The sequence below is a fragment of the Aquila chrysaetos genome, chromosome 20 (assembly GCF_900496995.4).
Source record: "Aquila chrysaetos chrysaetos chromosome 20, bAquChr1.4, whole genome shotgun sequence".
NCBI lineage: Eukaryota > Metazoa > Chordata > Aves > Accipitriformes > Accipitridae > Aquila > Aquila chrysaetos.
The window spans coordinates 2,504,500-2,532,262 of record NC_044023.1 but is presented as its reverse complement, the minus strand read 5'-3'; the positions used below and the strand labels follow the sequence as shown (position 1 = coordinate 2,532,262).

General features: G+C 41.5%; 3 protein-coding genes across 18 annotated transcripts in view; 2 read left to right on the top strand and 1 right to left on the bottom strand.

Moving 5' to 3' along the window:
* The first annotated feature begins 8,230 nt into the window (after positions 1–8,230).
* Positions 8,231–20,884, top strand: TSEN2 (tRNA splicing endonuclease subunit 2). Of its 4 annotated transcripts, none has more exons than XM_030043428.2 (12): positions 8,231–8,314; positions 9,112–9,307; positions 10,111–10,192; positions 10,856–10,892; positions 12,766–13,297; positions 13,413–13,490; positions 14,073–14,123; positions 14,795–14,933; positions 16,699–16,735; positions 17,403–17,514; positions 18,128–18,217; positions 18,709–20,884. In XM_030043428.2, exons 2-12 carry the CDS (start codon positions 9,134–9,136, stop codon positions 18,766–18,768), a joined length of 1,392 nt encoding a protein of 463 aa, XP_029899288.1. In that variant the 5' UTR covers positions 8,231–8,314; positions 9,112–9,133; the 3' UTR covers positions 18,769–20,884. The 4 variants fall into 4 exon arrangements, 3 of the variants coding, with proteins under 3 accessions (XP_029899288.1, XP_029899289.1, XP_029899290.1); XM_030043429.2 differs by having other exon boundaries at positions 8,250–8,307; XM_030043430.2 differs by lacking the exon at positions 8,231–8,314 and adding an exon at positions 8,505–8,642.
* Positions 20,885–21,653: 769 nt separating this feature from the next.
* MKRN2OS (MKRN2 opposite strand) lies at positions 21,654–26,941 on the bottom strand. 8 transcript variants are annotated; one of them, XR_005930937.1, is made up of 5 exons: positions 26,689–26,941; positions 26,339–26,388; positions 25,284–25,447; positions 22,994–23,273; positions 22,313–22,397 (listed from the first exon to the last, which is right to left on the bottom strand). XR_005930937.1 is itself a non-coding variant. In XM_030043436.2 (4 exons), the coding sequence occupies exons 1-4, from the start codon at positions 26,892–26,894 to the stop codon at positions 22,178–22,180; spliced, it is 639 nt and encodes a 212-aa protein (XP_029899296.1). In that variant the 5' UTR covers positions 26,895–26,926; the 3' UTR covers positions 21,654–22,177. The 8 variants fall into 8 exon arrangements, 7 of the variants coding, with proteins under 7 accessions (XP_029899296.1, XP_040974585.1, XP_040974586.1 ...); XM_030043436.2 differs by lacking the exon at positions 22,994–23,273 and having other exon boundaries at positions 21,654–22,397; positions 25,285–25,447; positions 26,689–26,926; XM_041118651.1 differs by lacking the exons at positions 22,994–23,273; positions 26,689–26,941 and adding an exon at positions 26,539–26,601 and having other exon boundaries at positions 21,654–22,397; positions 25,285–25,447.
* The window catches only part of MKRN2 (makorin ring finger protein 2), a 43,478-nt gene continuing 42,571 nt past the window's right edge, over positions 26,857–27,763 (top strand). For all 6 annotated transcript variants that reach the window (XM_030043434.2, XM_041118648.1, XM_030043435.2 and 3 more), the window contains exons 1-2: positions 26,857–27,065; positions 27,484–27,612. In XM_030043434.2, coding sequence (XP_029899294.1) covers positions 27,040–27,065; positions 27,484–27,612 — 155 coding nt within the window. In that variant the 5' untranslated portion in view covers positions 26,857–27,039. The remainder of the gene's footprint in view (positions 27,066–27,483; positions 27,613–27,763) is intronic.

The following is a 27,763-nucleotide window of genomic DNA, read 5'->3' as shown; positions in this document are numbered from 1 at the left end:
TTTCAACCTACAATGCATCCTCTGAGATTTGAAGCACTGTTGACTGGTTGTACTGCTCAGAAAAGTCCTGACCAACGAGTTCTGTCCTGTGCCAACCTCTTTAATTCACTCACATTGTTAATATGGTCTTATTAATATGTTCATACTAACACAGTCACTTCTGTCAGTGACCATGCTCATGACCAGGGTTAATAAGCTTACATTTTTCAATTCTTGGCATAATGTAGAAAGCCGTTCTGGACCACCTCCTTTTTTGCCCCCAGATTTCAAAATCACATCTGCTTACAGAGCCCTCACTACTAAATAATGTTTAAATTCCATTTGCTAGACTTAGTATCTTCCTATAAAGACTACTTTAGCTGAAGTAGCATGCCCATATTTGCATGCAGTTTTAAAAGGCCATGCTTGACCTACCCATTCTAGCAATAACTGGTCACAGTCATCTGAGTTATGAAAGGTGTTTCCTAGATAAACTAACTATTGGTAAACTATCTCAGATCAACAGCATTGCTTTTTTATTCAATGGCTGTGAGACCAGTCATTTTTAAAGGAGTGGTAATGATCCTAGTTTTCTGCTGAATCTCATTTTAATGACAATAATCAGATCTCATCAACAAAGCCTGGCTCTCTGAGCCTGACATTTATCTCTGAAACCTCGGTGTTTGTGCCAGAGATCTGTTGTGTAGCTAAGTTACTGAAGATGCAGAACAACTGGGTGTAGATCACACATACTCCTCCAACTACTGTGAGTACATAAAATGTCCTCAAAGGCCAAGCCCCAGTAGCCTCCATAAAGCTAACCATTCTTTCCAGTATGACTGTCCTTTACACAGCTTGACAGATGGAAACAAGATTGCCCTACTGTTTGCACTTCCTTTTATGAGTTATTTACTTTTTTTTAATCTGAAGCCTGAATTTCAAACACTACTGTACCCACAGTTATCATCCTAGGGAATCCAGTCGCTAGCTGTTTGTACCTTACTCATTGTTTAAACAAGCCCACATCATGTTATAACTATATGAAGAGAACTGGCCTACTTGATATAATTTGGTCTACCCTACAGTGGCAGAACTATCCCATTTTCGTAACATGATTAGGCCAAAATTTGCTGTAGTTACTGCAGTTGCCACAATAGAACAGACAAGGCCAAAATAGGTTAAAGGTTAGAAAATAGGTTAGAAATAGGTTAGAAAATAGGTTAGACTTCTGTAAGAAGTCTAACGATCTTTGAAAGATATTTGTCATACTTTCTTTCAGAGTCTAGTCTAAGGGTTATGTACTTAAAAAGCGGCCCTTCAGCTTTGGGAGTCACTTCTTCATGCTAGTGACAATCCTTGTCCTATGGATCCAGTAACAGATGTATGATAAACCTTTAGCTCAATATTCATTATGGCTGAGACACCAAAAGAAGCAGAGCCCAGCAGGTAATGGGGAAATGAAAACAGGGATTTAATCTACACTTGAGTTCAAAAGGTACAGAGAGAGGTAATGAACAGAACACAGGAAGGGCAGGGACAAATGAGCCAAGGAACTATATAACGAAGTACAAATGAGACACCAAGCCATTATAAGTTGCTCCCTTGGTTTATGATAGGTAATTGTTTGCCTTTGTGTGCTCATAATCGCATTTAAAATAAACAGAACGCTTCCTACTATAGGCCATGGCACTGTTTTTTTCCTGGTAAAGGTTTTAAGAATACCATAGGAATATTAAGATGCTGACATGTAAAACTCAACAAAAGAGCTACAAGCCTTTTCCTGTTATTAAACAAACGGAAAGTAAATATTCAAGATTGGAATATATTCCATAAGAGGATGTTCTGGGGTTTTTTTGTATTTAAAAACATATACACTTTTGGCAACAAATTGATTTATTTGGTTTATTTCAGTTCTTAGAATGTGATGATTTAGGGATTTATCTTGATTTGCTTGTTATTTTGTCCTTTTGTCAGTTATGACACATGAACATAGACAGCATTTAGGATGAGCTTTGAGACACATTTTAGATAATATCTGAATCCAGTAGGGTTGTTTATGTGCTTAAAGGCAGACAGCCATGTTAAAGCACATTCCTGGATCAGGCATGGACTAGATTAAATGGAGTGACACCAAATTTTCATTTTGTTACATAATAAAGATAACCTCTTCTGCTTCCTTAATATTGTAAATGGGGTAGAAGTGATGGAGACAAATTCAGCTTTAGATGTTACACTCACATCTATGGGAATTATGAACCACAAGTGCCTAGCTTGCATCTGGTCCAGGAAGCTGCCTTAAAATGGTCTGGTACATAGCATTCTCTAAAATCAGTTCTGTCCTTACATTTAACAAAACTGAAAATGCCTGGGAAACCAGAAGAAAAACAGTGAAAAAAGTCTCTCTTCTGGGTTATTCCTAGAGCAGAATTCAGTAATCTTAAATAAGGCCTTCATTTCAGCTCCTTGGAATTCCCTAGTATTTGAACTAAATTGGTAGTCTCTGACCTATTATTAATGAATGGGTATGCAAATCACAAAAATGCCACAGAGGACATAAACTGATACCTCTCTTTGCAGTATTACAGGTAATCAAGGAAGTGAGTAAGAATGTCACCAATTTGTCAAGATAAAGATGACTTCTAGATTTGCTGAGGCAAATGAGCAGAGTGATGACAGAGATCCTCTTCTGCCAGTGTATAAAGTAGATGTCTGGAGTTGTAGCCTGGCACTTTCCATGCCGCAACACTCACCACTTTGGCAGAAGAGGAGCACAGGCTTCACATGGAGTGCAAACCTTGCTCTTCACAGTTGCCATAAGGTTCCCTTGCCCAGCCAAAGCAGTGAAAAGCCTCTTCAGTAAATGAAGACCAAGGCCAAAAGGCTGTCTATGTACAGTTTGTTTAAAATTTTGAGCATAAAAAAGAATGTGTGCTCAGTTACTGTACTGACATGCACGCAAGCATAACTGTGCTTTCCAACACCCGTTAGATACCCAGAGAAAGTAAGTAAATATTAGACATCAATTTTTGAATTGAATAATGAACACAGCAATTATTTAATAATTATGCAGGCATATCTAAATATCTGAGCCACTGGTTTAGGATTCTGCACACATCTGCATGCAAAAAAGAACCGTGCATAGAAAAACTAGAAGCCAAACTGAAAAAAAAACCCACACTAAAAATCTTGAAATATTTTTCCAACTATTTATTCCTATAAGTTAATACAAAGCACATAGTAATTCAAAAAAGAATAAGAAAAGCAAGGTTGTAAACAACCAGAGAGACAATACTCAACATCTGAAAAGTCTGCCAGCCTTAAAGGACCTTTTTCTGAGAGTATAAGATGTACAAAGCAAAAGGTGGGTTTCGTTTGTTTTGCACTAGATTCAGTGCCTTTTTAAACAGAGCGCCAGGTGCATAACTTCACCGATATGAAAATCTATCTTGTATTTACATCTTTCAATGGAGCATAGCATTTTTTATGCATTTTGCACAGGGCTACAATGTTCATTTTAAGTTATAACTGAAAATTGCTGAAATATGGACATCTAGTGGAGACATCTAATTATTACAGTTTTCTTTCCAATTGAAACACAAAAAAACGAAATGGACTTTTACTGATTATCTTGCTGGAGCCTGGAGTTTTGTCCTTGCTTTTCACTGCCTGGCCCATTGCTTAGTTGCATGAGGTGAAGGTGACAGAGTCAGAATTTGGCAAAACAGAAGCTGTGCGTCATTTAACAACTTACCTAGGTGACTGATGAAGCAGAAAAACTAATGACCCGTGAAGGAACAAATGTTTCTTCAACAAAAGGTAAATAAATCTGATATGGGAGCTCAAGGGATGGGCAAAAATCAGAGGTTGTAAGTGCCCTTAATTTCCCCTGAAATTGCAAGCTCAGACCTTTTGCATTAGTTTCCATGGAGAGAAGGAAAGCGATAATTTGGGGGGCATTGGAAGCCTTGATGCAATGAAAATTAATGTTTAGATTTTCAAACCCGTATAGTTTGCAATACAAATTGAGAGCTAGCTATGAGGACAAAAAAGTGACACTGTGCACTGCAATGTCTGCAGAGAGACACTGATGTGACGGGATGTCAGCTGGATCAAATGGTTCTATAAGAATTCCTCATCAAAGTGTGTTTAATCTCCAAGAACACAAAATCATTTTCCATGTCTGAAGTAAGTATGCTAACTACATACTCATTTTTAATGTTCTCTTTTCTCATGCTATTCACTTTATTGCCTTCCACCTCGGGATTTCTGCTATTATGGGATTTCTTACTGGGTTGATGCTTGGCCAATATTTGTCTGACTTCTCCTTTTTTGTCTCCTGTGAAAACCATCTGAAACTAAGCAGAAACTAACCTTGATTTATTTCTTTAATAAACAAAATGAAGATACTGCATATTAATAAAAATGAAAACTATTCCCTTGTTGTTTTTTTTAAAGTTTCCAAAAACAGTCCCGTATCTCTGTCAAAGTTAATGGAACCAGAATTTCCATGGGAATTTCTGTCAGTCTGGGGAAACTGGAACTGGCTAATGTAAATAACTACAGCCCATCCTCCAACTACTGTTCAAATCACCTTGTGAGAAAGGAATGAGCTTTATTGAAAAGAAATATTTCTTTTGCGGACTACAACTAGTATGGGCTAAGAAAACTTTATAGGAACATTCTGTGAAAACCAGAGACAGAAATGAACCTAATGATGAACCATGACTTGAATTTCATGGGATTCTATGCAAAACTTTCTTTTTTTTGGTATGCAAACAAAAATTACCTAAAGACATTACAAGAACAGATCATTCTTTTTTTTACACAGATTTTACTAAAAAAAACAGATTTTACGACTAACTTCCTTGAGAGTGCTACATAGCCAAATAGTTTTACAGGCTGACATTTCTGTTTCTTTTAATAAGCCTAAGAATGTAACATATGTATGTAAAGAGTACCTGGCCTGTATGTTTCAGCTGAGATAGGACTGGGAATTAACTTCCCGACTCCCCATAAAAGACCCCAAACATCCAGAAAATAACCACCTTGGATAACAAAACTCCCTAGCACTTTCTTGCATATGGCAACTTAATTTTACTGGCAGTAGCATGAAAATTAGTTAATATTAACTGTTAAATATTAGTTAATATAATATTACATGAGGTCTTTTGTATAAATGGAGTGTTTCATCTAAATGATTCCAGACGAACTTTGTAATGTGACTGTTATTGAGGAAGGGCACAATAAACCACAGAAAGGCTGAGAGTACATGATTCCAAATGCTGATGTAGATTTTAAAGGCTATTACTGCGTATGTGGTCACAGGAAGAGTTTAATAAGCCTGATGGCGAGAGCATGTCTTCCCATTTTAACTATTTTTCAGTTCTACTCCTCCACCAGTGACTGAGAAATCCTGTAACAACACAGAGCAGAAGCTAGCAACTTCCCCCTGAAAAGACATATTGCTAGTTCAGAGGGACTACTATGCATGCACTAGTGTCCCCAAATGGGACCATGCTGTAGGAAATTCTGGGTATGGCAATGTAAACAACAGGACATTGAGGGTCAGGCAACGGACAACCGAAAATTCTGCAGCAAAGGCAACTGTGTCAAAGTTTAAGGCAATGCATTTCTAGAACCGAAAGATTACAACCAAGTTGTTCTCATCATGATTTGGAAAAGAGGGTCATACTAGTCTTTTCAGAAAGCTGACATTGGTTTGGACCTTAATTTAATAAAGAGCAACGGAATAATTCAGCTGAGTATCAAGAAATAGTAAGCAATCGAGTACTCTGCATTAGAAGCAATGAATCAGCCAGAGACAACATGAAGTAGTCTGTTCTCATAATGACATTCCTGAACCAAAAGACAGTAAAACAGAAATGGAAAGCTGAAAGATGATTTAACAAAAGCTGCAGGCTTTCAGCCTCTGCAGGGCAGTACAGAGCATTGCATTTTCTGCCGCACTGCAGAGGGATCAGAAAAGCCCCTGGAAGGATAAATCCTGAAAATTCCCATGAAAGGGATCTTCAGTGCTTTTAGTGCAGGCCCTTGTCTCAAGGCAGGATTAACTTTAGTTGAACTGTTCCTGCAAGATGTTTGTCTAACCTGCTCTTAAAATTTCCAGTGATGGACATAATACAATCCTCCTAGGTCATGACAATGTTGTCCTTGCCTCACAGGTACAATCTTGTTTTGCAACATAATCTCCTTTCTGCTCCTATTCTTTCCCAGTGGTCATGCAGAACAATGTATGTCTCCCTCTTTGCAATGGTCTGTTTTTCCTATTTTACCTTTTCTAGACTTAATTCAGTCTTTCCTCATAAGTCACTCTTGTCACTCTCTTCTTGACTCTTGACAGCAGACTGACATTTCTGACTCATTCCCAGTTTGTGATTCACTAATCTTGGGGGTTTGCTTTTCAGAACTACAGCCTAGTCATTTAGCTGCCGCCTTGTCATTAGCTGTCTCATCATAAAAAGGGAGATCCAGATATTTGTGAAAGTGTCTGTACAATTATTGATATGCTAAGAAAAAAATGGGCATGACTCATCTTAAAGACAGCTTGTCCTTCAGATAGCAAAATTTCTGGTTGAAGCACAATCTGGGCTTATAATCAGAAATGGGAGCAGATGTTTGGTTGAAGAAATGTGAGTGTGATTCAGTTAATTGACTGAATGGTGTATGCTGCGGTTTCCCTCTCAAGGCTGTATGAAGATAACAAGATGTGAAGGAAAGCAACTGACCTATAGCTTTTTTATGTTTTGTCTACTTCTCACTGTAATGTACGTCTCATAGCAATGCGTCTGCACAATGAGAAAATACAGATATATCTAGCATAGATAAATTCCACTTCCATTTAAAGGAGACTTGATCTGACAAAATTTAGAAGGGATTTTGAAACAAAGTGACATCTTTGATACTGGCTTACTTTCACGTTGTTACCTAGAATAATTTAACTCACAGGTATTTTAATGGTAGAGCTCTAAGAACAAACCTGAAGTTATCAGAGCATTGCTGTGTACTTTGGTGACAGGAATGCAGCAGGCTCCTCTGTGGTTCAGCTTCAACACTTTGTATGTAAATCAACGTTCAAAATAAATTCTCACTCATTAGATGGTATATAAAGTGGACCTCTGTAGGAAATAACTGCAAGAACACTCGCTTAGTGTTCTCATGTTTTGCGCTACATTTCCTGCGTGGCCTTGTAACCATTACTGCCCCCTCCGTGCCTCACGAGTCTGTCGGGAAAATGGGAATAAGAGATAAAATACCTCATAAGAATCATGTATTTTTACAACTTTTCATCAGCGACTTCACTGATCTCTCTGTTGAAAATCACAGACTTCTCTGTCTCCCTGGAGCCAAAATGTCTTGATCCTCTCTTTCTTTGATGGTGGCACCTCACAATATAACCTCAAAATAAGAAAGAGTAGTTGCATCACAGTTGCATGTATGATGATGAATTTGATGAGCAAGGCTCAAACTGGTAACAGGTTCACTTGTGTATCAAAACAGAAAAAGGGCGGTTTGCTCCTCCCTAACTCGTGAAAATGCTTTGCTGCTTTTTTTTTTCAAATTGCACCACCATGTCCTCCTGAATTCGGCTCTGGTGATAAGCGGCACGATCACAATTACCTCTGTTAACAAGTTGTGTAAGGAGCATTGCATTATCCCTGGCAGTTATATGAGTCACGGCCACGTCAAGGGTTTGTTACGGAGCCAAAAAAAATGGCTTCGAGCTGAAAACTGTGTCTCTGCCTCACCTCCCACAGCTGTAAAATTTCACCCACCCGTGTATCTCAAACGCCGCTCATTATGAAGCTCATCATTCATTTCAGGATGGGTGTTCCACACGAAGTGTCGTTCTTCTCTCACTTTATTATTTTTAAATCGCCAGCAGCGGTTGTTTTGCAGCCCGGGGACATTACCGCAGCACCACGCCTGGCGGCAACCAGAAACGCGGTGCCGCGGTCCCCGGGGAACCCAGCCCCCCTCCTCCTCCTCCTCCTCGCACGGACGCCATCTCCGCCTCTCTCCCTTGAGGCCGGTCCCGCGGCCGGGCCCCTGGGGGCCGCCCGGCCGCCTCCGCTGGCCCCTCGGGGCCGGGACACGGCGTCCCGCCGCAGCCGGCGGAGACACCCCCCCCCCCCCCCCCGCTCCGCCTCAGGGAGCGCTGAGGGAGCGGGGCGGAGCTCCCGCCGCCCTCCCGCCAAGCGGAGCGGGGCGGGGCCAGCCGCCCAGAGGCGCCCGCGCGCCCGTCCCGTGCGCACGCGCGGGCGGGGTCTCGCGGCCCTGCGTGCCGGCGCGCGGCCTCCTCGTGCGGCGGTGACGGGGGCGGCGGTGACGGGGGCGGCGGTGACGGGGGCGGGCGGGCGGTTGCTGTGGCGACGGGCGAGCGGCGGTGCCCGGCCTGCGGCCGCACGGTGGTCCGCGGGGCCGGGCCGGGCCGGGGCGGGCGAGGCGGAGCTGTGGGTTTCCTTTATCCCGTCGGGGAGAGGCCCGGCCCTGTGTAAAGGCGGTTCCTACGCCGGGAGGGGGGGTATGAGCGGGGCTGACGCCCCGCTGTGCCGGTCGCCGGCCCGCGGCTGCGGCCACCAAGAGCCCCCCGCGGCGGTTCTGTCAGACGGTGAAGGCTGCCCGTCCCCTACGCCTCCTGCTCGGTCCGATTTCCCTCTGGAAGGGGGTTCCCTCTTTAACGAAGAGAAACCTGCCCGAGCCACTGCTCTTTCTTCAAAATTTATTCCCGTCATTATTCAAAACAGTTTATATTTAGGCGCTTGTGTGCTGTGGTTTTCTGCGTGTTCTGCTCACTCGTCTGTTGTATTCCTGAAACGTTTTCAGCAGTTTATGTACTCGCCTTTCATCTGAAGTTTACTTTATAAACTCTTGGCTCGGAAACTATCCCTACCCGGTCTTCAGGGGATACTGCAATGCCCAAGAGAAAAAGATTAACAGATAACACTAGCAAATCGCTGCTTGTGTTCGGCTGGCATAATAGTTACAGGATTAAACTTGGATTATACCGTAGGGTTTATTGCTAATTTGCCGTTGGGAAGGGAATATTGCTGAAATGTAAAAATAGGTGAACTTTAACTCCTGAACGTTAAATGTTTTGTTTCCGCTTTCTAGGAGGAAACACTAATATTAGGAAATGGCAGAAGCAGTTTTTCATCCCCCAAGAAGGAAAAGAAGAGTTTTTGAGTCGTATGAGTCTCCCTTTCCTGTGGATGTAGGTGGGAAGGATTTCAGAATATGCCAGGCTGAAATCATTAACAACAATGTTATTGTGAGGAACCCTGAAGATATTGAACAGCTGTATAACAAGGTGCTGTATCCTGTTTGCACAGTATTTTTAGTGTTTTAGACACAGGTAGAGCATGATACCTGTTAAAATCTGCCTGCCTTTATGTTTTCCTTCCCCTTTAGCCTCCAGTAGTTCTCCATATCTCCTTCCTCTCCTGAAATCAGTACAAAACATATATGTGGTATCAAACGTGAAAAGTATTTAATTCTTATCCCAGCAAATAGATTTTGGAATTAAGTGATGTCGTCAGCTAAAAAACAGCTGCAGAGACTTCACGTTTGTTATGTTTATTTCTCCTTTCAACATTTTATGCAACGTTGCAAAAGCATTTTCTTGTTTTTAAAGCTCAGGAGGTTGGAATCTTAATGTTTTATAAATGCTTGTGTAATTCTTTTAACTTCAGAGTGATTTCTTCCTGAGTAAAATAAGCTACATTAAGTCTCTTATGTCTGAGTACCATTTCACCACCATTCTTAAGCAGTAGCTTTATCCATCTCTTTGTTTTCTATTGTACATTGTCACAGCATTGAAACACAGGTGTTTTCTTCTGCATCTGCTTTCAAATGTCTACTTGGAGATGCCGACTGACAAATATTTAGAATTGAGGAAGAAGACCCAACACCCTCCACTGGTCAAATCTTTGAGTGCAGGTGTTTAATATTGACGTAGTTATCAGAAGCTAAGCAACGAGCTTTAGGCAAAGCTTAAATGCTGCAGAATTTCAGTTATTTTTTTCAGCTGATCTTGGCAGTAAACGTTTTATATTTGGAAAGAAGTTCATTTTTGTCTGATGATATAATAAGGATTTTTCCTTTTATTTGAAGGGCTATTTTGGAAAAGGTATCCTTTCAAGAAGTCGACCAGTGTACAGCATTTCAGATCCCTTACTGGTTACTAAGTGGCAAGGTAAATTGTGCCCATTTGTACTTCCATCACTATTCTAATAATAGTACTTTTCACTTTTCTTCACTCATTGAAAATACATGTTTATAAATTACACATGGAAAAATAATCTCTCTACTGGGTCAGATCAAGGATCTCTCTCCTCCTATACCTTGTTTCTGATGATGGCCAGTACAAGATCCCTAGGAAAAATACAAGAACAGGAAACGTATGTTGATAGCTCCTTAGTGCGTTCTCCTAGCCTTCACTGATTTGTTAATTAGGAAGTCTGTAAGTAAAGACATCATCCTTGAACTTCCTATAACTGTCCAGTTTTTCTTGGTTTTAATCTGTAGATTTCAGTGTCCATGAAATCATGAGGCAAGGATACGTGAAATTTTTAATCTGGTTATAGCCAATCTGGTCTGCTCTCGGTCGTTTATAGAAAGACTGTCTTTTTACAGGCTGGAGAAGAATAGTGGATTTAATTGTTCTGTTTGTGCAGGGTGTTCAGTCTTCTCTGTACCTTTTCTAGTTCTGTTATGTCCTCCTTGAATAAAAGTTGGACCAAAATGGCAGAGGATTGAAAATGGGAGTAAATATGAGGCCACAGATTACCTCAATGCTCAAAGTCATGTAAAAACATTTTTATATTGTTGAAACAATGTATGATTTTTCTTTATACAGGTGTTAACATAAACATGCCTATAATTGCATCAAAAAAGTAAGTTAATTTACATTGTTCTTGGTTTTTTTAGAAAACAGGTGATTGTATTTTATGTTTTATCTTGCTGGTTTTCAAATAGTTGGCCGTATACATGCTGATGACTTGCTTCTATTTCTTTTCTTTGTATTTCATTTATAAATCACATTAGGAACAGTAGAAATATAGTAGGTGATATTCAGCATGGTTTTGCATGTAAGCTTGCATGTGTTAATTGCTGTTTAGAAGCCAAGATTGAGTGTATACATAGTAGTATGTGTAATTAATTCATAATAATATCAACCATAATAAACTTGTCCTTCAGCTGAGGAGGAGAGAAAGAAGTTTCTGGGGCAGGCTATTTAAAATAACTTACCCAATTCCTTATTGAATTAATATAGTGTTAATTAATAGGCTGAAGCAGCTTTTGAACTTTTCTAATACATAAATGGTTTTGTTTTTTTTTTAAAGTCTCTATTAACACTGCTAGTTTGTACATTTAAGAAAACAGAGTGTTGGACCACATATTTATTGTTCTGCTTAAATAGTATATGAACTAACTGTAAGAATGTGCAAGGTAGTTACCCTGTTTGCTTTAATCCTACAATAACTCTAAAAAATTTTACTTTACTTAAATTTAAAAGTTATGCTCCTTCAGTCCTCAACTTTAGGGAAGGCAAACAGTAGCAATATTACTACTGCTGCTACTACAGTTATTACTGCTTGCAGAAACACTTGTCATTCTTACTAGTCTACTTTGTGACTGCTTTATGTGTCAGCAAATACAGCTGAGCATCAATGAAAGTGTTGTTACATTGGTGCAGAAGGTGCATCATGATCCGTCTCAGTAGAGACCTGTAAGTGCAAATTAAGTGGTAATTAAATCATAGGACAAAGAGGAGTCTATCTTTTATAACAAAAAGTACAGCACTGAATTATATAGCTTTATTATGAGACTCCAGAGGGACTTATATTTTGTGTTGACACATGCAATTTGCATTTAATTGTCTTTGCAGTTCTTCATTACCTGGTCTGTAATTGCTGTGTTGGGGTTTTGTCTGGGGAAATAAAGAATATTGTACTAGAGTTGACCAAGTTTGAATAAGGATAGCTGCACTCAGCTACCTGTAACTTTCACAAAATGAAGATTAATGTCTTCGACTGGGTATTAATGTTATCTTCCAAGGAGAAATAACTAAGGGGGCACTAAAGACTCTATCATAATTTAAAAACATTAGAAGTATTTACAGCTTTCAGCTACTATCTCGCTGATAGAATTATTGTTATTTCTCAGGAATGTGAGGGTTTTGGTTAAAACTGAAGGTAGTTTCTGCTTATGGTTTTTACACTGGTGGTTTTGCTATGCGATTGCTGTTTCAAAGGTAGTTAAAACAGAGTTTGAAGATACTGTTCTCAGTAGTTAGCTGTATAATAGATGAAGTGTGTGAGAGATCTGTATGCAAAGTCTTGTTGCATATTTTCATCACGCAGGCTCTGATACCAGGATGGTTTTGCAGGGAATTCAGGCTTAAGGCTTCCATGGGAGAAAGGAGTTTTTGCTGGTGAAGTTCTTGCTTCCTGAAACTATGTAGCGATAGTCCTCAATCCATGGTCTTTGTGCAACCTTCAGTAAGGGTGTTTGTTGCCACAGAAATTGAACAGGCAAAACAAAGCCAAAGAAGGTAGCAGGATCTTGATATTCAGTCATGTCTGCAGTTGTCTGAAGACTGGAGTCCTGTTACATTGTGCATGTTGTACATTGCATAGCAGTTATTGGGGTGTGTGTTCAGATTTGTTTTGTGAACTGTGCTGAATCTTCCTTTTTTTGAGATGTTTCTGAGGTGTTAATTAAAGGATGTAATGCCCTAGAACTTCTCATTTACATGTTTACTAGGTACCAGTGTCGTGTTCAGTGGGCTAAAAGTATTTTGCAAGAGCAAGGATTTGATGACTGCTCGGTTACCAAAATTCTTGAAAATTACACTAAGCCTCTTAAGCTGCTGGTTTTGGAAGAGGATGGAGCTGAACAAACCGGTAATAGTTGCGACAGAATGGGCCCAAATACAGAAAATGCAGAACTTTCCAGACAATCTTCTACAGACACTGGAAATGTAGTAGCCCCAAGTCCTGAGAATCAGAATGAAGGCTACAAGAAAGCCTGTTTGGGAGGAGATCCAGCGTTTGATCCTGTGGCCATATGTGGCTCTAAACAACAGGAACAAGATGACTCAAAGGAGATAGCTGAAGTGTCTTGCCAGAAGCATGGTTTTCTCGTGCATTGTGGCTGCAAGGCTAAGGAGAGCACAGAGCAAAGATCTTGTGAGATGATCAAGTCAAAAGAATGTGCTCCAGAGTATGTATTGGTGCAAGAGGAAGAAGAAGGTAGCTTATGTCCTGAAGATGAGTCTGCTCATGCTCAAGAAAATGTAAGGTTAAAGAGTATCCTAATCTTTTAGAAAAATTGTATCATCAGTGCTATTTTCAGAATTCAGTATTTTTTCCAGTTTAAAGTTTTAGTAATATAGTAAATTTTTCTTGTAGCTTGTCAAGAAGGAAAAACTAGTATGCAGAAGAAATCCATTTAGGATTTTTGAATATTTACAACTCAGCTTGGAAGAGGTATGCTTCAACTACAGTACAAGTTGTTTTACTTTTAATCTGAGAAGTAAACATTAATCAATGTTACAATGTAATTTAATACCTGTTTCTAAAGTACAGGGTTCCCCTGTGCCTCCTAAGTATTTGGATTTTCTTAGTCATTAAACTTATTTTTAATAACCTGCGATAATTACATGATATGGTTAAAAAACATATGTAGGGTCCAATCCCATTCACTTTAGATGAATAATCCCACTGACAAAGAGACCAGTGATAGGACTTAAGTATAGAAATACCAGGAATATAACATTTATATAAATCCTGCTTCGATTGTGCTGCTTCTAAATATGTTCATGTATGTTAGTTTTAACACCGTGCCTTCAAGAGTCTACAGCACATGCACAGATTTTTTTGTAGTGCTGTGTCTGTTGAAATGTAAAGGTCATGAAGACAAATCTCAAAGGAAACTTTCAGGCAACCTGTTTGTCTTGATGACATTAGGATTCTTGAGCAAAATTAATTTGAGCCTGTGTTCTTGTGTGGAATATAAACTACAGGAAGAGTTTAGCTATCAGTTAAACTTATTCTGTTTATTTTTTTTAGGCTTTTTTCTTGGTGTACGCTCTGGGATGTTTAAGTATTTATTACGGTGAGGTAAGAGATTGGATTCATTTTAGATTGCTGGGGATACCATTAGTTTGGATATGTTTTGGTCTGAAATTTTTACCTACTATGGCAGTATTTTATGCAGTTAACTCTGAAGGAGAAAATACCAAACAGAGTAATTAGGAAGCTTTTCTTATAAGTAATGATATTTCTGTTTATGAAATACTGGTCTGAATGTTTTGTGTTTACCAAGGCAAATAGAGTTAAGCACGGTCTTTCTGTAGAGAAAGGTTTTTGTTCTAACTTAGGCAGGAAGTATGGGGAAAGCAAGTATGGGAGGAATAATATGGTGAATAGCCTCTCTTTTCTGAAACAGGAAAATTCCTTTGAGTTTTAAGCATTAATTTATAAGTATATCAAGCTACTGTTAACGTAATGACAAAATAATTGAAACCTGTGCTTCTAGTTTAAGAATTATCAGTTTTTCCTTTAAACAAGGGCATTATGGAACTGCTTGTGAAATACTAAAAAACCCACTAAATGGAGCAACAGGTTTCCATCTTACATTTAGGGATTCCATATTTTATTGCCCAAAGTTCATGCTCTTTGCAGTAGATTGTGGTATTTGATATTTGGCTGTTAAGCTCTACTACACACAGTATTCTATATCTGCTTAATATTAATGTAGCCACATTAATGCCTTTGGTTGTGATTTTTAGGAGCCCCTAACTATTTTGAAGCTATGGGAAGTTTTCAGCGAAGTGAAGCCCAATTTTAAAACTACCTACATGGCGTATCACTACTTCCGCAGTAAGGGTTGGGTCCCCAAAGTCGGACTGAAGTATGGAACTGATCTCTGTGAGTAGCTTCCTTAAAAAATTGAATCATTTGCAACTGACTTCTTTTCAGGCAGTGCAAGACTCCAGTGCCAAAAATGAATTCAACAGTGAGGAGCTGCATGACTGGAGCAGGCTTTGCTGCTTGCAGCTGGCAAAAGACATTTTTGGCTAGACTGTGGGTTAGCAATGGAGTTAGAATGCGAGTAGAAAATAACATCACATATGCAGTAGCTGAAGAGATAGCTCTAAAGGCCTGCTGTTTTGCTTCATGAGGTTAATAATACAGGATTGCACTGAAATTCCCTTCCCAAGTTTCTCTATCCCCTTCTAAAGACATCTTCTGCAGTGTTAACGTGACAGTCTCTGGAATAGCAGGTTTGCATCTAGATCCCAATTCACATCAAAGACCATACCTCTCATTATTCACCCTGTTTAATGGAAGCTGGACTTCTGCTGCACTTCCTGCTAAGACTGTTTCTCTGAATTTTTATTTTTTTTGGGGGGTGGGGGAGAGAGGGGAAAGGACTTGCTTTTTTGTTAATGGCAGGGTTTTAATCTTACAGAAATAATTAGTAGTGTCCGTAATCCCTTGCTAAGTAATTCAAGAACTACATTCAGCTTGCATCAACATAAACAGTACAGTAATGCTTGTCATTACAGGCAAATGTGCATAAAGGGAGATATTTTTTAATATGAGCATGCAAACCAACAGGTGTTTTAATACTGCTGATGCAGTTTTATAATTTGGGGGTTTGAGTATTTGAGTATGTCGAGGTTGTGCTGAGCTAGTCCTTTAGATCCATGTGTAGGTTTGGCTGAATTCATCATCACTGTTCTTATTACCCTGGGTTGTAGATTGGGTTTTGCTATTGATCAGCTGATGTGTATGTGAAATTGATACTAGTTGATTCACCATTCGTGTTCTGGCCTGAATTTACTGTTTAGCATATCACTGCCTTTGGGTTTGTGCCAGACAAAGGAAGTGGATTAGTTTAAGGCTAGTAGGAGTTCTGCCTTACTCCTGAGCTCCTCTGGCTGCTTGTTCTTTGGCAGTACCTTCTTAGAGTTGGTATTATTACAATTGTTTATAATAGATAATTTGCAAATCATGGTTGTCACTGGAATGAAGTGCTGCTCATCCTTTTCCTGACAGAGTCTGTGCTGGCCAGCTGTTATAAGAAAAGCTGTGCTAGTTAAAGAAAGTCCCTTCTTATAAGCTCATGACAAAGGAAGACAGGAAATGTAACCATTTAGCTCAGTTACAGCAGTCCAGCTGCGATGAGTCTTGTGTACCCTTGTATAGACGGAACTTTTAGTGGCTGTGGTGGGCAGTATGTAAGAACTTGTGCCCTGTGCCTCTCCTAAAACTTGTGGAAAATGCTTGCTTGGAACAGAAATTTGATGGCTTATTGTGATCTTTTAATTGTACCCCTGTGGCTCAACTTCTGTTGCAAATACAGTGTTAAAAGCATGAGTCTGTTGCAGAAAAATTCCATCCTAAACTTTTTCCCATGGCAATTGCTAACTGTCCTTTGGCTCTTCTACTTTATCTTTTACCTGCCACTCCCCTGCCCTGAGTCACCCTGCTGCTCCCACAGGTTTTTTTGTCTCTTCGCTCTCTCTGCACTTGCTGGGACAACTTAATTCTGAGCAGAATTCAAAAGTGTTGAAGTTTTGTCTTATGTAATTAAAACTTATAAAACATTTGAAAATATCTATGGACCCTGGTATTAAACTTAGATGGAAACTCTGTGATTATCTAAGGTGTTTCTCTTCCATTTCAGTGCTGTATCGAAAAGGCCCCCCCTTCTATCATGCAAGGTTTGAAGCTCATGTTTCTGTCTAATTTCTTAGTTTCAAATTAGTAAATTTCTCTTGCGCAAATTTAGTATCTTCACTGGTTAAGCACATATTCTTCACTCAAAATACTTTGTCAGATGCATTCATACTTGAAATGCAGAAGTCCTTTTAGCAGAGGTACTAAATAATGCCGTTTCATTGAATTCATGTAACAGTAGTAAGACATTAAAAATTAAAGGTTGCAATGAGCATATTTAGCACTCATATGATGAATGCACTCAGGAAAGTAATTTGATTTAGTAATACTGACTTTTTAAAATATATGGTATGGATAATTTATGTAATTTGGGAGAAAAAACTTTTAAGGGATGATAATTGTCTTTATTTGTTCACTAGTCAGGTTGAACTCCTAGATAATAAATTGGTTATAAATGTCTGACTGGCATTCATAAGAGAATGCCACAGGCATCAGCAGAAGGGTGGGGAGGGAAAGTGCCAGTAAGCATATTCACAACTTCATCTTTTCTCCTCTTTTCTTAGTAGAAAGAGACTTAAGTTTCACAACTTGCTTACTGCATGCTGGCATATTGTTTAACACCAATCTTTAGGCTCTCATTCTTAAGTTTCGTGATCTTCCAAAAATGGTAATTTTCTTTCCATGAATTGTCCTATCTGCTTTGTTTTCCAGTTACTCTGTCATTGCTGAATTAGTTGATGATAATTTTGAAGGTCCTCTTTGCAGACCACTCAGCTGGAAGTCCTTGTCTGGGTTGAACAGAACAACTGTTAATGCTTCTAAGGTAAGTGTAAGATGCTAGTTTTAAAATAGCTTTAAAATGATGAATGTACAGTTTAGTTCCAAAGAACAGGGTGTCGGAGTGAGGCTGGGAAGAGAACCCTTCTGTTTCTAGTCTGCTGAAGAACATGTTGAGTTGCCAATAGGCGAACAAGTTTCCTTTGCCAATATCCAGATGAATTCTGGAAGCACCTTATTAAAGATCTGTTGCCTGTAGGAATGTTAAAAGTTGTGTGAGGAACTGAAGAAAGACCTGAGGGACACTTTTGTCCTGCTTGCCACTTCTGTTTTTAAAGCCCTCTCCATCTACCAGGATTTTCTTTTGAACAGTGAAACTGAAAGTTTCCAAAAGCTTTTCTCTGTGATAGAGCCTCAGACATAGTGCTCCCATACTCACAGCCATGCTGCTCAGGTGTTGTGCTATAATTCTATTTTATCCTATCGCAGTATTATGCTTTGATAAGGAAAATGAGATATGCATATTATACAGCTCTCCCCAACTTGGTTTGCAGAAGACATCTTGTAGGAAACTTGGTCTGCATAGCTAATTAATCTAAAACTTGTATAGAAAGAAATCGGTTGAAATTCATGTATTCATGTTTTCTGTTTGCCAACAGGAACTTATGTTATGCTATTTGATTAGACCATCTGACATGACTGAAGAAGAGATGTTGACACCAGAATGTATGAAAAGAATTAAGGTTCAGGTGAGTAATTGCTTCTCTCCCTTGCCTGTGTAGCTTTGCCTTGGGACAGCTGGACAGCCAACTGTAAGAGGCCCCTTAAACTGTTGCTTGCTCTTTAGCATGCTTTGGTTTTTGCACGCATAGCTGCAATAAAATAATGAGATTCCTTTGTGCCCCAAGGCATAAGAAGTGCATTGCAGGCTCTTTAAAGACTTAAGATCTTCTAATCCAAATTTTAATGTTGCTGCTACTGTGAATGTAAGCATTTGCATGGGGAAACAGGGCTACCTATGGAGACTGTAAGGTTAACGTATATTTAAAAATGAAGGGAGAAAAATGTGCAAGAGGCCAGTTCACTTCAGGAACAAATGTAGTCATCTACTAAAATTTCTCAGTGGTCACATAATATATGTCAATTTGCTAAAGGCTTAATCCCCATCCCTCGCTGATTACATGTAGGCTTGGGGGGAGGGTGTCCCCCTCTCTATAATAATTGCTGGTTTTTATTTCAGGAACTGATTGTAACTCGTTGGGTTTCTTCCCGTGAGCGCAGTGAGCAAGATGAACTTTGACTGACTGTATAGGAAAAACTTATTTTTTTAAAAACTACTTCTTGTTTTTTACCTGATCTTCTCATGATGAACCATTGCCTCAGAGCAGTTTCTATGAACAGATTCAGTTGGTATGTATAAATGCTATTTAAAATGAGGTATATCCTGTTTACTGGAGAGAATGTTGTATTGAAAACATAACTGAACTATAATAATGCACATGAAGGGTAAAAAATTAAAGCTGTCCCCGAACTCAAAGTACTTGTTTGTTTTATTAAAACTTACAAACATGTATGTTTGAATGGTGGCTAGACTGCAGTCATTAGTGATGGTGTTTTTAATATTCTGACAGATCTAGGCATTAGTGCTGAATAGGCACTGTGGCCTGCAGAGCCACTGAAGTCCAAAACCTCTACGTCTGCCTGAAAGCCTAAGCAATGAGTGATCAGTTTTCTGGGAACACCTCACAGATTATTCAGAGATGAACTTGGGAATTGTAAGACTAACTTCGTTTTGTAGCTCAGCACAGGGTCCTACATTTCTTCAGAAATGAGAACTTAAATTTGATAATCCTCAAGTTTAATGCTGTTTTTTAACTGGTTAAAAGCCAGCAGTAATTAGAGCGAGCCAAATAACCTTTTGGGATACCTATGGTACCATTCTGTTTCAACCGAAACCTGACTTCATAGCCTTGATGAAATTGCACAAACTGAGCTTTGGGGAGAGAGTTGGTTGTTGCAATATTGAGCATTGTAACACGTTGCTGTTAAGTGCCTAGACCCTGGAATTCGGTGGCTTATTTTCACAAGCACTGCTCAGAATTGAGGAACTCTTCCCAGAATGTGCAAGGATTTAAATTAATTCTGGGGTCTAAGCACCTAACAGCAAAGTTAAGTGTTAGGCACCTTTCCCCACTAGGGTAAGATGTCTGTCTTTCCCTGGGGTTTGCAGCGTAAGATTCCTCCTTGAAAGGAAGGGCCTAATCTTGCCCCATGGCAGCAAGATGCCCTGACCATGAGTTGATGCCCTTTACTTTTGCTGAAGGTGGGTTACTGTGCAGAAAATAATGAAGATTTGCTGAGCTGGTGAGAGGAAGTCTGTCTCTCTAGCTTGGCAAGTGTAGGTCTCAGTTTCATCACTGTTTCTTTCTCTTTTATCCAGTAACTACAACGGTCTATACGCTTGGTTTTTTTCATAGTGCACTCATAGCTCTCTGCCCTGGCCTATCACATGTAGTAAAACAGACTGGGAGACACTGCTGTGTTTTGTATAGAGTGAGGTATAGGACAGTGCTGAGCAGTTCTGTCTTGCTACACTAGATGCCTGCTATTTTCTAACTTTTTTGTAAGATTTAGTCATCTAGATTGCATGTTCCTAAATAAAATGCTTACTATTGCTAAGCCAATTTGGAAAACAAACCAACCAACCGAGGAAGTATTCAGCTGTCTTTCAAGTAGAGCCAGGAGGTTTAAGTATCAACTGTGCTGCATTTTAAGTATTGCTGTGTTAGATTCAGGCATTTGAATTCCATCTTAGTCTTCGAACAATAGGCTTCCTTGCATCACTGTGCTGTTAAGATTTATTTATCTCCCCCCCACCCCGCCCCGGGTTGTGAGAGAAGTCATTTACTGCAACAGTAGGCATACATTATAGCTGATGACAATGACACCGTTTTGGATTGTCTTTGTGCTGTTTTCATTCACTGTAAAAGGGGTTTTGCCTCCTGGTCGCAGGAAATTTTCCAGGGCTGGTAAAAATTCTGTCAACTTGGACTGTTCCCACCAAACACAAAACCACAATCTTGTTTACTTAGGCAGTTTAGATTGTGAAGTCACGTCATGAATGCAGGAAACTACATACAACTCAAAGTGGGAGATCTTCTAGTCTTTGCTTTCCTTTAATACGACTGCTACTGGAAAGATGTAAAATGAGAATGTTAATTGCCTAATAGCTTTTTCAAGCTGAACAGGTATGTATGCGTTGACTGTACATGGCAAGGTGTTTTATTTCTAGCTGCAGATAACTGTACTTCATGTTTCGGTACTGTTGTATCAAATAACTTACACTAGATAGTTGTACCATAGCACTGATGCTTGCCATTGTATTTGTATTTTACCAATAAAATACAGTACTTAGATGAAGTGTGGATTCTGATTCACTCAAAAATAGCATACCATAATTTCTTTTTGTACGCCAAATCCTAGCTGAAGAATTCTGACTTGCAGTAGGAGCGGGTGGATAGGAGGTCTCTTAACAGCAGCAGAATTGCGTGTTTTGACCTGGTTGTCTCTATTGTGTTGTGGTTTTTGAATATGCTTTTAAAGGAGCTGTAATTTAGAATTTAGCAAGAAATGGAAGAACACAGGAGTCAGGGGAGTGTGTAAAGCCTGGTGTATGGAGAGTACTGAGGGGGTGGGGTTAATGCAGTTTGTGTATACAAAAATATAAACTAGATGTGGACATAAGCCTCATCATTTATGATTACTTCTCCATCTTTGAGAAAACAGGACTTACATCTAGACTAAAACCAGCTTACTTTGCAGAACTGAGTAGAAGGAAAAAAAGCTGAAATTATTTTGTTAAACTGGAATGTAAGTAAATAAATTGCACAAAATTATGGACTGCAGAATTTTGACCTCAGCATACACTTCCATGTAATGTACAATAGGTAAAAGTGCTGTTTGGAGGACCTTTTGCGTTTCTTTTAACTTAAATTTCTTTTTGCTAAGTTCTAAATTTTTAACTCAAGATAAATCCTGAGGAGTCTTTCGCTTATTACAGATACTAACAGATACAGACACTAAATTATTATCTTTTAATACTAAGCGTTTGTCTTGGTTTGAGGAATAAATGTGCAAAATGTAAAGAAGAATTGGAAAAGAAATATATCTGGCAAAGAGGCTGCATTAATTTGTTGTTATATTTATTAGTAACTAAAGTAAATGAAAGTAACTTTGCATGTGGTGAATCAGCATTAAGTCATGGACTTTGGATTTCAGCAGCACACAAGCAAAAATTCCCTTTTTTTCATCCAACAGTAAACAACCGTGACAGGAAAAAAAACATTTTGGTTTGCTACAGCTTAAGTTACCACAGTTCATTTGTCAAAACCCTTCATTACACAGCAGTTATGATGTCTAGCCTTAAATGTCTTGGTGGGACAGAGCATATAGCGAATGTAAACAGGAGAACCTTTTTCCACATGAATAGTTCCCATTTAAATTTTCTGTAGTACATACATTGTATGCATATTGTATCATTCAGATGCACAAGTTCAGTTTCCTGATCCTTCCATGATGTGCAGGCTAACATGTTAATTGTTTTTAAATATATTAGTAGATCATGCATCTTAAACCCTGAGATTTGGAGTCTTAAGACTTCATTTTCCTATTGCATGTTGTAGATGTTTTAATACAGCAACTTACAATTTTCAGCACAGTTTTTCTTGATCGGGAAGGGGTACAATGTAGAAATCATTAGCTGTTAGCTCCTGATGCAGAGTAATGTATTTGGAAGCTTTCTTTGTCTGTGGGATCACAAATTTCTCTGTAAATTCACTTTTACTCATTTGCCGTTTTCCTTGTGCAGTCAGCACACTGTTAATGAATGCCAGCGCGTATGTGTAGCAGTTGTGGTCGTGTTCGTCATACCTAGGAAAAATATCTCGTTGGTAAGAGTTAGCGCTAATCCATTAATTACGCACGGAAGAATATTTTACTGAGTGAAATAAGGAAGTGCATGCTCTCCAAGAACTATTGCCACCTTCCTTTAATACGGGTGTTTAAATACATTCTATTCATCACAAGTTGGACTTTGCAGCCAGGGATACCAGAAACTGAGCATGAAAAAAACCAAACAAAAAAAAAAGGCAGCTGCAGCCTTTACAATAATGAGTTCTTATTTTTTAGATTTATTTGGCTTTTACCTTGTTAACCTTTCCTTTTCCATATATTGTTACTCTCTTATCTTGAAAACTTCTTCCTGCAGCAGTGATGTTAATTGTGTGCTACCACGTGCACTTCTTTCAGAGTGGCATTAACTTGGAAGCTTACTTAAAATCATATAAATTTTATCACTAATATATTGATAGAGTTGCTAGATGGTGTGCCATACTCCTGTTGGCAATTATTTGTGCCAATTGTGCAAGGCCAGAAATACTAACTGAATAGCAGCAGCCACCATTTAAGATGTTCTTGCCTTCCCCCCTCCCCGCCCCGACCCTGCCCTAGGAGCATATGGTACTTACCTGTTCTTTTCACTGTCAGAATGTTTCTCAGATTCTCCCAAATGCTTCATGTTGACCACTAACAACTTCAGTAATTTATTCCACTCCCTCACCACATAGTGCTGCTTTTTCCACTGGCCCTGTGTAACTGCATTTGATACAGACCTGCTCAGACTCCTGTTTGCCATCTGCCTAATCCTCAAGCTTCTTCAGTAACTGCCTCATCCCCTGTCATTTTTCCCTTGTTCTTCCTGGTCCCGTGACTCATTCCTTGCCTTGTACTGTCAGTGGCTCCATGGTCTGTGTTGCCACATGGCTTGCCCGTCAGCCCTGGGCATTTACAAGGTGTTTTTGCAAGATCTGAGGGCTATGGGTGTCAAAAGCAACCCTGCGACCCTGAGCCCAGTTCAGGACAGCTCACTGTCTTCTTCAAAGCTCTTTTAAGGGTATCTGAAGTGACCTATGAGCTCCCATTCAGTAAGCAAGTGATTTGCTACGGCCTACTTACTTTACCAAAATAATTGTTCAGAAAAATAATGATGAGTAACTTCAGGAGTGGCCATCATCACTGTGCAGTACAAAACCTCTGGAAACGACACTGAAAAAATTGTTGGGTTAACCAGCTCAGGGCTGAGCCTGCAGAGAGCCACAGCACGTCTGGATAACTTTTGTGAGTACACAACGCTTTCCTGAATCAGTTCCGCAATTAAGCAAAGCACGTAACACCTCATTTCTGTTTGCACACTATCTTTGTATTTGTAATGCAAAAGATTCTGTAATACACTTCTTACTACCCTCTGTGTCTTCCAGTTAGCACCTCATTTTTGGGAAGTGTGTCTTTATATCCCGACAAGCAAATCAGTAATTTAAGATACTGTCGGTCATGGCTGTGGCTGCTATTCTTTGCTGCTGTTATATACCATCCTCCCAGTAAATGAAAAGCAGTCAAGAAAATTAGAATCAGGCTTGGCCTGAACCCAAAGGAGTTACAGGGTTAGCTTAGCACAGTTCCTGTCCATTGAAAAAATAAAGAGTTAATTTAACATCTTTAAAAAAAAAAAAAAAAAAAAAAGGTTGGTTTTCAGCAGTTTAGTGGTCACTGGTCTATTTGTGGAAAAAGTAGGCCCCTTTGTCAGGAGGTAGCAGATGGAGGACAAGCAAAGAAAAGCTTGTAGAAGAGGTGCACACACCTACCCACCTTCTACCAATGCTTTTTTGACATCAAGTTAGTTTTCGTGATAACTTTAAGGCACTGGGAACTGCTTAAGTATGAGACACAAATCCTATTGGCTTTGTAAGTTCCACAGACATTTAAAAATTGTACTCTAGGTCAAATTCTTTCATCCCCTGGTATTAGGAAGATAATACATTATCTCTCAAATTTTAGAGTCAAGCACATACTGAATTGCTAAAACCTGCTTTTGATCTTTTGTGGGTTTTTGTCTTCTTTTATATAAGATGACGTCAACAGACATGCTCAGAACTGTGAGCAACAGTTCACAGAACTATGCTCAGACAGGCTGTTTGTTACAGGTACTGTTACTGATGAACAGTTCAAGGACTGGTGTGTTGGAGAGCAGGCTGCTTTGTCATCAGCAGGCTTGGTGATGTGGCAGTGCGTGTTTTGGCTGGGCTGCGTAACTTGTAACACTGTCATTGGGCATTCACTTCAAGGAAAGCTACAAAGAACTGAACGCTCTTGCTGGAGCGTACTGGTTTAATTCAAAATATGTGGAAGTCTTTCTGTATTTAACTGTCCAAAGCAATGTTATGAACCAGCTGGAAATGAGCCTGACTGTGCTTCCCACTTCTGATCACTGACAACAAAGAAGTCATCTGGATGTAGCATCTGAGCAAGAATCCCATCAGCGCAGTCAGCCTGTAAATGCACACACCCCTAAAACCGCTGAAACGGAGAAGACAGCGTTGCAGAATTGCGCCTGGGCTTTTCTACTTCTGTACTCAGCAGTGTACTCTTGAAGGTAATGTTTCATTGAACTGGGTTTTTTTCATGCAAAATTCTTTTGTTTCTGAAGAAAACTTCCCTCAAATGATCCCTTGTTTTAGAGCTTTAACATTCCAGCAGATGAGTTTGTTACTTACAGCTTCAAAATACTCCCTTTATGTTTAGCAAGGCCACTAAGTTTCAAGACGGCCTGACGGCATAGTTTAGAATGGTTTGTTAGAAATGTGTGTTCTAAAGGAGCAAGGCTCTGAATGAACCACAAGGCTCACAGGGTCCAAAACGGAATAGCCCAATTTATCATCCTAGACTAAAAACTTCTATTGCATCCAGCTTTTAAACTACATACCTGTGAGGAAGCCAGGCCTCTCCCACAGAAAATTCCTCTAGGAGCTTATCCCACTGCTGAAGAAGCCCAAACATGTCTGGCTGTACTAGTGGGATACTAATGCACTGTTCCCATCCAGTTTCAGCTCTGTGAATGCCTTCTTCGTTGTAATTATACACCACGCCTGAAAACAGAGAGCAATACATTGTCAGGTGGCACTGCAGAATCGGAGCCATATTTTTTTTTTTTTTTTTTAAGTGATGAAAGCTACTACTAGTTTTCCATACTGCCATTCTTTCTTAGACCAGCTATACCATAGCTTCCCATCAGTGGCCTTCTGTGGCTACAGAGCAGAAAATGCAGTACTTGCTTTTATCAAGAACCCGTTCTTATTTTTACAATGTCATTTCAGCAGTCTTTTGATAATGAAAGCAACTTAAGGACAACCAGGCTTCTTTTTTAACCCCCCAAATTAGACCAGTTTTATATTAAACATCTGAAGTGAGATTTTGCAGGCTGCGCCTACTCTAGGAGAACCCGATGCGGTGTTTAACGCGGCTTTTTAAAGTTTTGTTCGTTTGTTTTTTAATTAGGGGTATTTTTAGAATTAGCAAAAACTGCGTTCAAGTCAAAATTTCCCGTAACTTCTTTAAAGAAGTAGGCTGCCTAGCTTTTTATCTCCCTGTGTCGGGAACAGAAGTCCCCCCGCCAATTCCGTTCCGTGCCCTGCGAAGAGCGGTGCGTGGCTTTGACTCGAAGCTCTCCGTGCTCACTGCTGCGAGGCGAGGGAAGCTCTCGGCCTCGAGAGTCTCTGACCTTTACGTGGTAACTCTGCCGTAGCGAGCAGCCCAGCTCCGGCTCCGACACCTCGGCAGCAAAGCCCCGGGTGTCGGGACGTTCCCGCCTGCGTTTTTAACAGGTACCGGGTATTGCCGCAACGGCGGAGGCGGCTCCGAAACACCTGCCGGGCGGTTCAGGTAATCGCGGGCCGCCCTAAACGGGGGCAACGCGGTCGGAAAAACGAGGCACGGGAGACGGGCGGCGGTGTGGGAGGCAGCCGGAGAGCGCTTTTTACCGTGAGTGCTGGTGATGCCGACGTGCAGGTCGGACTCCCCGTCGTAGCCCCTGAAAGAAGAGCGGCGGTGTCGGCCACGGCCGCCGGCCTCCCTCCCGCGTCCCCCTCACGGACAGACCCCCGCGCACCCCCGTCTCGGAGCCGGCGGCACCCCCCGCGCTCCTGGCGCCCACCGGGCGGGCGGGGAGGCACGGCTTTACCTAAAAAAACCCATTTTCCTCCCCGGGCGGGGCTGGGGTCGCGACTTACAGGCGGCTCCTCCGGCGCGGTCGCTGGTGGGAAGGAGGCGAAAGCTGCCTCTTCCCCGGGACCCCCGCCCGCCCGCCGCGCTCACCCCGTCCCGCCCCTACCCGAGGAAGGTGCCGGCGGCGGGCCGGAGGAGGAAGGCGCGGGGCTGGCGGTGGCCGTGGCGGAAGGGGCTGGGGAGGCGGACGGGGGCGGCGGGCAGCCCGGCGCCGCGCAGGGGGCGGCCGCAGGCGGGGCAGCGGGAGGGCGGCCGGCGGCAGAAGATGGCGGCCCCGCAGTGCCGCACCCGCAGGATGGCGGCCTCCGCCATGGCGGCGCGGCGCTGAATAGCGTCCGGGCGCGGCGTTGCGGCTCCGCCCTTCTTCCTCCCCGCGGCGGAGCGGAACCCCGGAGCGCGGCGCGGGGAGCCGGCCGGGCCGCCGGGGCGGACCGGGGCGGGCCGGTGCGGGGCGAGGATGAGCACGAAGCAGGTGACCTGCAGGTGAGCGCCGCCGCCTCGGCCCGGCCCGGGGCCGGGGCTTTGCCCGGGGCCTGCCCGGGGCCTGCCCGCCCGGCCCGGCCCGGCCGCTTGGGGCCCGCTCACGGCGAGGGCAAGGTCGCGGAGGCCTCTCCCCCGGCCGGGCCTGCGTGCCGGCCCCCGGCAGACGCGGTTTCCTCCGCCTGGGGAAGCCGGGGCTCGGCAGCGGCAGCCGCCCCGTCGGTAGCCGGCCGGGAGCGTCCGGCCGGAGCTGCGGGCGCGGGGAGCGACCGCCTCGCCGCGGGTTCTCCGCTCTGAGGGAGAAGCGGGGCCGGGGGTGCGCGGAACCGGTGTCGGGGCTCCCTCTGGCCCCTACACCCGTCCTTACGCTCGTCTTTCTTTCCCCAACGGGCTTCTCTGACCAGAACTGTTTCTCCCCCAGGTACTACGTGCAAGGAGTGTGTCGGGAGGGCAGCAAGTGCCTGTTCTCTCACGACTTGTCTACAAGCAAATCCTCTACGATCTGCAAGTATTACCAGAAGGGACAGTGTGCCTACGGAGCTCGGTGCAGGTAAAGGCCTGACTCGTTTTGGAACAGCGAGTTCAGAAGAGCTGGGTGTAATAATCGCGTGCCGTCAGCGGTAAACCCCGGGGAATCACAGATCAAGATGAGATGACAAAGGGAATCAAATAGTATGTTAAATATGAGCTTTTTCTCCCAG

Coding starts and splice junctions, on each gene's coding strand:
- MKRN2OS (XM_030043436.2), bottom strand. CDS start 26,894: ATGGCGGAGGCCGCCATCCTGCGGGTGCGGCACTGCGGGGCCGCCATC. Junction 26,389..26,688: donor GCCGCCGGCACCTTCCTCGG/GTAGGGGCGGGA, acceptor CTCTTCTTTCAG/GGGCTACGACGGGGAGTCCG. Junction 25,448..26,338: donor CGGCATCACCAGCACTCACG/GTAAAAAGCGCT, acceptor CTCTGTTTTCAG/GCGTGGTGTATAATTACAAC.
- TSEN2 (XM_030043428.2), top strand. CDS start 9,134: ATGGCAGAAGCAGTTTTTCATCCCCCAAGAAGGAAAAGAAGAGTTTTT. Junction 10,893..12,765: donor CCTATAATTGCATCAAAAAA/GTAAGTTAATTT, acceptor CATGTTTACTAG/GTACCAGTGTCGTGTTCAGT. Junction 17,515..18,127: donor CAACTGTTAATGCTTCTAAG/GTAAGTGTAAGA, acceptor GTTTGCCAACAG/GAACTTATGTTATGCTATTT.